The sequence below is a fragment of the Anopheles marshallii genome, chromosome 3 (genome assembly GCF_943734725.1).
Source record: "Anopheles marshallii chromosome 3, idAnoMarsDA_429_01, whole genome shotgun sequence".
In the NCBI taxonomy this organism is placed as follows: Eukaryota; Metazoa; Arthropoda; class Insecta; order Diptera; family Culicidae; genus Anopheles; species Anopheles marshallii.
In genome coordinates, this window is record NC_071327.1 from 24,323,064 (window position 1) to 24,335,507 (window position 12,444).

At 51.3% G+C, this 12,444-nt stretch overlaps 1 protein-coding gene across 1 annotated transcript in view; it reads right to left on the minus strand.

The window, feature by feature from the left end:
• Positions 1–11,626, minus strand: part of LOC128715925 (uncharacterized) — a 63,140-nt gene extending 51,514 nt beyond the window's left edge. The window contains exons 1-4 of the mRNA XM_053810847.1: positions 11,362–11,626; positions 11,100–11,283; positions 3,487–6,481; positions 1,193–2,794 (exon numbers count right to left, since the gene is read on the minus strand). Coding sequence (XP_053666822.1) covers positions 1,193–2,794; positions 3,487–6,481; positions 11,100–11,283; positions 11,362–11,626 — 5,046 coding nt within the window. The remainder of the gene's footprint in view (positions 1–1,192; positions 2,795–3,486; positions 6,482–11,099; positions 11,284–11,361) is intronic.
• Positions 11,627–12,444: the final 818 nt, after the last annotated feature.

Genomic DNA, 12,444 nt, shown 5'->3' on the forward strand with positions numbered 1-12,444 from the left:
AAAAAAGATGCCTGTACCAGCTTCATGCTAGCTTAAATGATGTGAACACACGAAGGTAGTCCAAAACAAACGGACCGCTTTTATCACAACAAAACACCACTCGTGGACAACTTCATCGCAATACACATTTGGGTAATGTTTGCGGCACACGCTTGGAGCGTAGGTCCATCAAAACCAAACAAAGACGTTATCAAACCGAACGACTGGCAATTCCAGATAGTGCAACGTGCATTGTTGACGGTCAGGCCAGGAATGCATCCCGAAATACGTACACCAGAGCGCACCTGCGTTGTGGACGAAGCACCGTTTCCCAAAACAACATGCTCGCCTGGAAATTATCACCGAGGGTACTCAGGCTCGGAGGTTCTTTTTTTAGCTCCTATGTTCACCGAGTGGATCATTACGGTTGCCGTACACAACCGGCATAACAATAGCTAGCTGACGACATAACGACATCTTCTCGACACGAATCGAGGTCCGATGGAAAGGAATTTCGAGGATGCGACTGGATCTCTCTCATCACGAAAAAGGGCTTTCCGGTTCCATTTTCATCGTCACTATCTCTCCTAGCCACACCACGCTTCCTGTCACACTTTCTACACCTTATATAAACGACCTGAAATAAAAAAAAAATACCCGTGCAAACAGGGAACAAAGAAAGAAAACCCTGGCTACACATTCTTCGTATTTGTATTGGGAGGTTGAGCAGGAAAGGAAGGAACATTCCATTCGTAACTCCGTGTTCCTCCGTGGTCTGTTGTCCGGTTAAAAAAAAAATACCCCCCGAAACTAATCATAACCGAGTAGAAAGTGAGAGCAATTCTCTACCCAACGCGAGATAGCTATTTTGTATTACTGCCCTGCTATAATCCGATCCGAAATGTATCCGAAAAAGGACATCAGTTTATTAGTGGTACCGTTTTGATGTAAACGCTATGAGATCCGTTTCTAAACTAACGCCTAACGCTAACACGCAATGCATAACGTCTATTGGGACACACCGTTGCTGACCGTTCGATTCTGACCGCTTTTTCTCGATGATTTATTATCTCCTTTAACGGAGAGACGAAACCAAATGTATCCCCCCCTCGTCCCCCTTCCCCCCACTACCACAACACTCCCACATTCACAAGCTCTGATCGAGACGTGTACTGACGAAGAAGCACAGAAACCGCTTTAGGCAGAGACTCACCAGAACGTTACGTTGGTTTTCCTTGTCCAACAGGAACTCCATGCTTTTGTGGGGTCTGCCGGGACCATCGGCACTGCCCGGTGCCCGGTGATGGTGGTGATCCTTGATGCCGTTCGTCGGCCGCTGGGCAGGATCGTGCACCTGCAGTTGATGATGGCCGTGCGGTATGCCGGACGACCGGTGTTGCTGATGCTGCTGTTGCTGCTGTTGCTGCTGCAGGTGATGGTAGCCACGGTAGTGCTGGCCACCGCCGAGCTCCATCAGCGAGCGCGTCTTGCCCGAGATGATGGTCTCGTGCGTGTCCAGGTTGGTCTCGATGAGACCGATCTTCTGCTCACTGCCCATGATGCTGCCGCGGTGCACTAACCGTCCGTCACCGCCCGCACCGTAATAGTACTCGTCCTCGTCGCCGTACCCTTCGACGCTTAGCGTATCGGCGCCACCGTGGTAGGAACCGTATGAACCGTTGGCCGCGTACTGATGCTGCGATGGGCTACGGCGCTGGTAGTAGGACGATGACATCGTCGCCGTCGTCGTGGTCGAGTCGAGCTCGTCCTGTTCGGCATCCCTCGGTGGCGTCGACGACGCCCGCTGCGCATGTGCGTGCTTTAGCGAGGCTGGTGAGGTGCTGGAGCGCTTCGCACACACACCGACGACGCGCGGTGGCTGCTTCGGTAGCGGTGGCTTGGAGCTCAACACGTGGTTCCCTGTCCCGGCCCGGCCCTGTTCCCCTGCCCCACCGTCACCGTTCAGTGCCGTGCTTGAATCCGAACGGTAGTAACCGGCACCGCCACCGGGTCGCGTCACCGCTATCTCACAATCGTCCGGTTCGTCCTCCGCTCCGGTGAAGCTGTCATCGACCGTCACACCGGCCGCACTGATCTGGCGCTGCAGATAGGACGGCGGTTCGTCCGGCCGGTGGTTCTGTTTGCGCGGATCCTTCAGCGGAATGTAGATGAAGTCGGCCGACGCACTATCATTCCCACTAGCGGAGCTCGTACCACCGCGGCCAACCTTCGCGTTGATGTTGTTGTTATTGTTTACCGCTGTCGGTGCGGTAAAGCTCGACGATTCCTTTAGCCCACCAACGGCACCGGGCGTTCCCTTCTTTGATTTGTTGCGGAACGAAAATCGAAAACCGGACGATATGCGCGACAGGAAGGTTTTGCCCTTCTTCTCCGCTTTGCCATTTTTGAAGTTCTTTATCAGGCTGCTGTTGTTGGTGTACTGGGCCGGCATCGTTGCTGCCGATCCACCCTTACCCTGCACATTGTCACTACTGCTCACTAAACGCATCTGCTGCTCGCCAGCAATTAAATTTCTGCTCGCCATTGCACCATTGCTGTTGCCACCATTTCTACGCTCATCTGCCACCAACACAACACCAGCACCATGTGTATCACTCATTCTGTTCCGGCTCGCTTGTCCGGCACTAGATAAATCACCAGCGTATGATAGATCACTAGAGGTCATCGTTACACCTGCACCACCATTAGCACCGTTCAGCTGCACCGTTTCGGCGCGATCGTTAGCAATCAGCGTCGATGGATGCTGCACATAACCGTCCTCTTCGCGGATCATCGCATACAGTTCACCTTCACTCTGCAAAGACGAGAATAGAAGAATTACTTCAGTTGCGTTCAATGCTTTTTAGTAATGGGTTGAAGCTCTAAAGCTTAGGATTGAGAATTGTTTGTATTTCTATTCCTTTTCGGTTTGATTCATGCGCGACCGTGGCTCACAACGATCCGCTTTGTCGACTTACCGGACACAAAATAAAGAGACAATTGCGAATCGCGTAACCATGACGTGTCGGAATGATGCTGTCGGAGCTGTCGGACACTGATCGAGAGCATTCAAGAGAGCGCAACAAACTGCTCTTTCTCGCTCTATCCAATACTGTTTTCTCTTTTACTTTGGAAATGTTTACTTGTCTCCCTCTCGCAGCAGCACTGATCACTCTCGCGTGTAGAGAGTCCATTTTTTAACTGCATTTTGTCTCTCAGTTTACATTTTATTCTCTGTATTTAGTTTCTCTCTCCTTCACGCGATCGTTTATGTCGACTGGATTGGCTGTATATACACTTATGTCGACTTTTGATCGTATCAATTGTAAAGAGTAATGGTAATGGACAAGTTGGTTGGTTAAAAATTGAACAGATACTACGTGAGACGTTAGTTTAAAAATTCAAATCGATCTTCGGCAATTAAACCTTCAACAGCCAATCGAATCATATGCGTTATGCGTTACATCCCTATCCGAGTATTTCACAAAAACAACAGCAAATACATACCTTATTCTTCGATTGTAGATTATTCGAATAAAACCTTCGCTCACTAGTCGTATGTTCACGTTCTGGCACACCATTTCGTTGGTTACGTTCATCGTCCAAGCACGGTAGACTGTTTGCAGCCTGCGGAATCGAGTACCGATCATCAGCTGAAGCTGCCCGACCATTTTCCAGCTGCAAATTCATATGATCCAGATCATCCGCCTCGAAATCATCCTCGTCGATGTCGATCTCGAAGTCTTGATTGGAAATAACGCTCCCATTATCATCCGGCTCCAGATCCGAACTGCCCGTACTCTTCCAGATGATCTCCGACACTATCGGGCAGAAGCTGACACCCTTCGAAAGGCCACAGCGGGAACTCGAAGCCGTCGCCAGTATGCTTCCAGTCGAGCGGCAACTCGAAACATTCCTCAGCGAGTTGTGATGATCCGGCCGGGTGTCTTCGCCGCCCTCACTGTCCGCAACCGCACCGTGGTAGTAGTGCAGGTTCGGCGTACTGGCCACAAACTCACGCTTCACCGGAACTGGCACGTATCGGGGCAACGCAACACGACCATTAGTATGCAGCTCACTCGCCTGCGCGAGGTTACTGGTGGACGTTTCCGTCGGATCGAAGGTACAACGTTCGAGGCTGGCCGCGTAGCAGGTGACCAAATTGGTCGGATCCTGGTCGAAGGTTCTTCGACGAGTTGTGCCGGATGGTGGAGGCGGTGTCACAACCGTTGTCACCGAGTTCACCGTCAGCTTGGGCGGAACCGATGGACTTCCCGTGCTTTGCTGTGCCAGGTGAGGGTTGGTTTTGATCTGCGTACGACGCGGTGGAGCTGGCGGGGGTGTCACGATGCCAAGGGTGGCATGGAGTCGCGCACTGCCGGAAGCATTCGACGAAGAGCGCTGTTCTTGCAGGAAGGCCGCGATCGGTTCGTACGCCTCGGCCTGATCATTAATAATTGACAGATTGCGGTCAAAGTGGGCCGACATCTCCTCCAGCAGCGAGTGGAACACACTCTTCTCGTCACGATCGACCGGGAAAATGCAGCTTTCCTCATCGTCTGCCAGTTCCTCCTCCACCACCACGCTTACGTCCGGCTGCTCCGGAAGATGTCCTCGCTGGTGATGATGCTCCATTGGCACGGTGAGCAGTGTCGTTCGCGGGACAATCGTGTTCGATGTACGGCTTCCACCACCCAGTCTAGTGCCGCTGCTCGTACGGAACGTGTTACGGCTCAGATAGTACTCATGCCCCCGGCGCCCACCGTACACCGGGTCGTCCTCCTCGTCGTCACTGTAGTTGAGGGCGGTGAGGTTTGCGTAACTGGCGCGAATGTTCTGCTTCGGACGGGACGGGCTACTGGTACAGCTGCCCGTTTGGAACGTCACCGTCTTGGTGCACTTGACCGGCGCGGTGTACGGTCGCTGTTGCTGCAAATCGTACAGATTAAAGTTTTTGCTCGCCACCGACTCGCCACAGGCACCTCCGTAACCGTGGCGAAGGAACTCGCTGGACGCACTATCACTGTCGAACGAACCGTGGCGCGAACGGTTCGCAGATACACCGCCACCGTACAGGTTCAAACACTCGGGCACGCTGGACACGGTAAAACTGATTGGATCGTACAGACCAACGGTGCCGGCCGATGCCGACGGGGTCCGATCATCCGTGTGTCGCCGCAGCCGCCGCTGTCGATCCACCCCGACGAGCAGATCGGGTGCGCTGAGGGACAGCACCGGTCGCAATCGGGTACGACCGACCGGTGTGCTATTTTTAATCGCCGAACGCGACGACGACGCCATCGATGTCACCGTACGTGTGCCAGACTCCGCACCCCGCTGACGCGATTCGCCCGTCCGTTGTTTACACGAACCGCGACCGTGCTCTATTTTTGTACCATTATTAATATTCGTCCACAGTTGCGGCTGTGGTGGCGCATGCTGCCGTTCGATTGCCGGTGTTGGTGCGGATTCGATGCATTTGGCATCCCTGCTGCATCCATCGTCACCCGCCTCGGCCTGTTCGTCCTCCTCATCCACGTCACACACCGTCGACAGGCGGTTTTCGTGGTACGCCACGTGGCGCACTTCCATCGCGGTGCAGTCCAGGCTGAGCGGTTGCTGCTGTTCGTGTTGCTGCTGCGTCACCGGCACCGGCAACAGTGTTGACGGAAACATCCCACCACCGTTACCGCACAGGAACGTAATGTTTTCGGCCGAACCGAAGTTGGTTAAGCTTTTGGAGCGTGCGCGCAACCCACCACCACTGTGCATGCTGCCGCCCTGCTGCTGCAAATGATCACAATATCCACTGTCCTCGCTGAGGCTCTCGATCGAGTTCTTGTTGCGGGCGGCGATGCCCCGTCCACTGTGCCGCTGCCGTTCGGAACAGCGGCTCGAATGGCACCGGACGGTTGCACTGAGCAGCTCCTCCTCGGTGTCACCGGCGTCTTCCGGTGTGGTAGTTCCACCGCCACCAATGCTCCGGTCGACCTCGCGCCCTACCAAACGCTTATCCACCCCGGCCCGGCTGTCGGTGTACCGGAAGCCACTGCTACTGCTGCTGTTGCTGCTCGTGCTGGTGCTGGCGTTACTGCTGCTGTCCGGACCGCTGCAGCTGCCGGTGCTGCTCACACTGGAAGACGTCGAGTAGAGCTCCGAGTCGCTGATGTTGAGTGCCGTCTGGGCGATACTCTTCTGGATGAGGTTCGATGTCGTTAGCAGATTGCTACCAGCCGGCCCACCGTTGATGGCGGCTGCCGCCGGTTTCCCTCGTGCCGCGTCCCCACCATGATGGTACACGCCCGGGCAGGCGGTATTGGATTCGGTTGTGTACAGCGACGGTGACGACCCGGACAGTGGATGTTGGTTCACCGTTGTCTCATTCTGCAGCTGCCGTTCCAACGATTCAAACTGGATCAGCGACGACGAGCGGCTGAGCGACGCGTACGACAGGCTATCCGAGTCGGTAAATAGATCATGTCCAATCTCATCGAATCGCAACCTAAGTGCCCGGGCCATTGTGGACACAATTGGAAGAGAGGGAAAAAAAAGAGACGGAAATTGAAAATTAGCAATGGACGTATTCTGGGATGCGGATGGGTTCTGTAGATGTAGCTGGGGATCGAATTGATCATCGATCATTGCGAATTGCGTTAACGAGATTGGTTCGATGCCTTACCCCGTGCGGTTCGTCGATGGATGCGACCGTACGGGTGGAACTGTACCTATTCACTGTCACTGACACTGTCGGAGCGCTTGAGTGTTGATGGAAAGGAAACTGAAAAATCCTCCAAAACCTCGGTGCTTGAACGCTCCCGCCACGTACACCCTTAACCTTCACCTGTACGACACACACGCAACGCCAACGTTGCAATAATTAAAATATCGGTCGAGACAGCGATTAACCAGATCCAGATCCAAAAACACACTTCACGTTAGCACCTTCACGTGTGCGGCGGCTTCCGCGGTTCGCTAGGTTGCGCGCGCGCGTCTTTCGATATCTAAGCGCTCGGCAGCTCTGCGCGTAACCGACAACGGTGCGCACAGGGCCAAACACATTTGGCGTCGTTGTCGCGACTCGCGAGTCGTCGCCACCACCACCACCAACAAACGGTGGCCCAAGCACGCTTCTGATAGCCGCACTCAAACAACCAAACTCGAAAAACCCCTCTGGTGTGTGCTGTGTCTCTCTCGCCGGAGACCCTACACCATCGTAACGCGAAACCCCGAACGCCTTCGCAAGCGATCGATCCGGGACAGTGTTGGCTGGCATTTGGCGGTGCTGCAGTGGGAACTTGGACATTTTGACGGACACTGTGCGCGCACGCTGGAACGGCTCGTCCAATTCCACCGCTTGCGCGATCTTACCGATCGATGCTGGCGCTGTTGATGTAAACAACGGTCCGGTTAATGTGTTGTGCCGCGCTCCCCCCCCCCCCAAACCAGGTGCGCTTCCCAATGTTTGGCCTCGATTGGGCCGAGAAATGAAAACAACCGCCGGTTTCCCGAAAGCAAAAAAACAAAAAAATACTTTCAGTTGCCAAATTACCTTTCGCCCCCCCCAAAAGAAAACGTCAGGGAAAAAGGGTGGGGGAGGGGGGGGGGGGGAAGGGGGGATGGATGTACGGAACACCGCTGTTCACGGGGATTGTGACGCGTGTTGCTGCATTCTCTTTCACGAGAGGGTTTCCCTGTTGGCACGCCAAACCCAAATCGAGGTATTAGTGTGAGGAATGAGTGGCGATTGAACGGGGGAGAAAAAAAAACAACCCCCAACGAGAAGCAACATGGTCCAATTACCCGGCGATTTTAACGTGCCTGAAAAAGGGACCGTGTGCGAGATCTGGCAAGTCGCGCACCGTGGAACGCGCCAAACAAATGGCTTTTTTTTATACACACAATGGTGATCTTTGTGTCGAGATCTTGGCGGATGGTGGACAGATAGCAGTGTTCGTAGCGTCAGACCTTCAAAATTAGCTCCCCCATGATGTCTAGTATCTCCTCAGCGGGATCTCTGCGTTCTGAGCCGGTTAATCTGTCTTTGTGTGCTACCGGTCTCCAATACCGTCCCAAGCTTAGCTCCAAGTAATGGAACCTATCAAACTATTCTGAGGAGTATCGCCTCCACTCCAACCGTTCAAGATATTCAACCTCAAGGTTTTCTACTACTTCAATAGCCCGACCATGCCGACATGCAAATGGCACATCTGAGTTGCTCTTTGTACGCTCTTGATGCATGTGTTCGTTAAGATCCACCGACGTTAATACACTCATTCGGTACCAACCCTCTGCGAGCTGGATGAGTCGACAACTCCTCGCACCAAAGTGTCATTAGCAATTGGATTTGGTGTCGAGTGTATAACGCTCGAAGGGAGTACGAAGTTTTCCAAACTGTCAACCACGGCACCGGTGCACTGTGGCGCTGTAAACGTACTGCGACTTCGCTATGCCACACAGCTGGGAGCCGTTGTTATCATTCCTGCGGCGTAGTGTTTTTGCCATTTGCTAATTCACATTCCTGACTTGGATCACTTGTGTCAGAACTTGTGCACCGTTTGCTCGACAACCGCCGAGATACCGGGCAACACACACGTTACTGCGCGTGATTTGCATACACTGCACCGGTTACGGTCGATGAAACACGCAGATGTAGGCGCGGGCCGTGATGGGTGAACGAATTGGACGATTTGTTTTTATTCCGAAACTCCCCAAAAAAATAACATCGCAGGAATTTATGCGGGGGCAGTTTCAGTTCCTCGCGAGCACCGAGAGGTTAGATGAGACGGTTAACGATCGTATTTATACACATTGCGCCTAATTGTGGCAAGCGATTAAAAGTTCCAAGACTGCTTTGCATCGTGCATCAATCGACTCGAACCATTAGTCAATTAAGAAGGTGACCGTGGTCAAAGAGATGAAATTAGATAAGCAGAGCGCCCATTACAACAATGGACTGGTGCGCACCACATAGTAGCCTCTTGAGGGCGATGAAAGAACATTCCTTTTCGTCAAGTCAACCAACAAAAACTGCGGGCAAATGAACCTTCCAATATGGCGTGCGCTCAAGCATCCGACTGGGCACGACTACATCGACGACGCAATGTCTACAGGCCCGAGCGGACGCGCGACATAAAACTCGCAATGGGAACGGGGACATTACTGTCACACCGTCTCCACACACACTGCGACTTGGCAGTTGGCATCCTCCGCGGATCATTTGCTTTGTGTGCAGCTACACTTTATCATGCCGCTCAAAACATACACCGCGCGGTCGGGGCAGTTTCTGCGGCGTAAATTTTGCTTTACGGTTAGAGCAAACGGTACGGTGAGCGCAACTGCACACATGGCCGGAATCACCGTTTAATCCGTGTTGGTCGCATATCTGGTTGATTCCACCCTTTTCGGAAGCCACGCTCCGTCAAGGGCGTGCGGAATCGGGTAACGACCTGATTATGAATTTCATCTCGATCTCAACGCAACGTCCTGTGCAGTATGGCACCGGATCAGCGCACAGGAAGAGCTCGATTTGTACCGCCGACCACAGGAAGGTTGTCGATTGTGACCGATTTCACTTAATCGTCCACAGTGTATCTACATTCAAACCACTCGACCCCAAGTGAAAGACCATTGAACCCCTCGGCGGGTCTGCGTGCATGCCGATCTGTGCTGTCTCTCGCGTCTTTTATGGAGCAATGGGACGAATTTTCACTCATTGTCAGTTCCCATCGTTTACGCTCTCGTGCGCTGATGGATGCTAATGCTTCGGTGTGTGCTGGCAGCATCGAAAGTGTTTTAGAAGCGGACCACAGGAAGCACATTATGCCCTGTACGTTACGGCAAATGGAGTAGAAGACGGTGTATAAGGTAATGAAAAACGAATGAACGTCTGAAAGAAAACAATAAAATTGAACTGAAATGAATCGAACTTTTTTTCTATTTTGAGGCAAGACCAGGGAGAATATTTCAATTAAAATGAGTATTTAGATGTATATTATTACACTTTTAAATTCACCTTGAATTTACTAGTTAAAAACATAAAATAAGTAATGAAAAATTGTTTTTATTTTTGCTAGCCTAACTTTCGATATTCATGAAAATGAAAGCTATTTATATGAACATATTTTAAAAAAATGGGAAATAGCACGATTTGATGATAAACACATACACTTGTACGTTTCGCTTTTAACAGCAAACCTTTACTAGCCTGGTGTACCACACATTGCATACCATCAGGCGCGCACTACAAAGCTGACCGGTAGGTGGCGCTAACAAGTTTCCTTTATTGACAGGTAGATGGCGCTAACATTGACTAGTCAATACAAATAGGCTGTTGGATTTGATGTTTAAACAATTCTACGCTCTTGATTTAATACAATTTAATACAAAACTCAATTAGTGTATTGCTTAGTCTACAAATAAGAGTTGGTTTCAATATTTGTACACACATTTTTATTAGAACCTGCATAGTTATTCCAATTATTACCATTCCAAAAAAACACTGGAATTGCATTTTCATGAACGTTTTAAATATTACCATGTATCGCAACGGATTGTCCTTTTGAAGATAAGGTTGAATTAAAAAAAAAGTCATTCGTATATTTCATACCGTAATTCCACCCCTACTTTGTATTCAAATCGCTTGTTTCGTTGCTAGTGGAAATAGCAAAGCTTTCAATGATAACTCGCCAATCACGATCGGTAAATTGCCGTGCAGTGAAGTCAGCTTTGCAGTAACAATTTATCATTATTTACGGTGCCTTTCTTGTAACGACAATAGTGACACGGACGTAAAAAGCATTCCTCACGAATGTCGCCGTCATTCCTGAGAGTTGCACTATTAAATACCCATTTTGTTCCTCTTTCGAACAGCTCGTACGTTTCTTCTCCCGGGGGGAAAATGTTTACAACTACCGCAATGTAAAACCATCACTCACGAGAAGCCAAGCCGTTTTTGGCTATCGTAATAGATGAGAGCCAAAAAAAACAACAACAAAACGTCCACGTCCGACCGTGAAATGATCTCAAAATGTCAACCAACGAATGGAAGCTGGCCATGTTATTTTTTTATCGCGCGTCCGTCGTACTTTCTGCGTGGATTATCACCGACAAACTTGACGTACCTTTGTTCATTGTGTCGCTTCATGAAATATTCATTCCCTTCCAGCCCGTCCGGTTCGCAAATGCGCTGCCGTCTACCGTAGATGGCGGACAGATCGGAAGCAAGAAACTCGTCACCGAACGATGTCTCCTGCTTCCGACGCTTCGGCGGACAGATGAAATCGCGCTCGGACATTGTGTCTTGATCTGCAAGTGAAAGAATGGGAACGTGATGTAAGTGGTGAAGGCAAACCAATAGGGTTTAGCTTGGTGCGCCACGCTTACCGGAAGGAGTTTCGACGCGTATCACCGATTCGGCGTCTGAACCGCCGGAACTCCAGACATGATCGTACTGGGACCAGCTGAGCGGTTGCTGCGTTCCGCCCTGGTCCTTATCCCGCCCATCATCGTCGTCGGACGTTTCCTCGACGATCGTCTCCAGCATCCGGCTGCTGGTGGTGTTGTGTGGATTCGCTTCCGTTGCCTCGGCATACGCCGGCAACCACGGGAACGAAATGTCATCCGATACGTCGAAAATGTTCTGCTCCATCCCGACGCTTACTACATCTTCCGCAACGGCACCCTGGGTGAAGAAGAGAAACACAACACGTAAGTAACTGGAAGAACCAAGTATCACATTCGTTGGATGTTGGATGACCACAAAGTCTATTTTTTATGGCTCTTGTCCTTCATTTTTGCAGATTCCTTTTTTATGACCTATATACCTCCAATTCGATTGAGAAGAGATTGGCACAGTCTCATTTTCCTAACCGAACCCTCCAACGAGATTAGCCCCACCAGACGATAGGATTTCTGAAGAAGCACCGAGCACCCTACAAACAGCTGCACCTCAATCTGTGTTTCCCAACAGCATAAAGCATCCTCTGCTACACCTTTTCGATCGTGGTATTTCGATTATCGAAAGTTGACCGAATTCTGCGGCACCAAAGCGAGTCGAGGGTGAGAGCGATTGTACGAGCCTTTAAAATGCGAAGGTTCGCGGCTGATGGACGGTTGCTTTCGGATGGTGGTTCATTTTCGCCCACCGACGTGCAAACGGGTCTTCCCATCCGTCCGCTGAAGGTTCTGCCACGAGATGCCGGCAACTATCAAGATGCCAATCCTTGGTTGCATATTTCATAACCTGACTCGCGTCGTGGTCTCGCTATATATAAGAGCCACAAAAGCCGTTTAGAAACTCCCCACACCGGGTAGCACACTTTTGCCCATGCCCGGAGTCGATGAAAACGTACTAACTCGAGGAATGAGGCCCCCGAAGCGAAAATGGAAAAAAGCGCAACGCGATCGCGATAAACTTCAGGTGAAGGTAGCTCTGTTCTCCAGCTGGGAAGAGCTCATTTTCGGGCA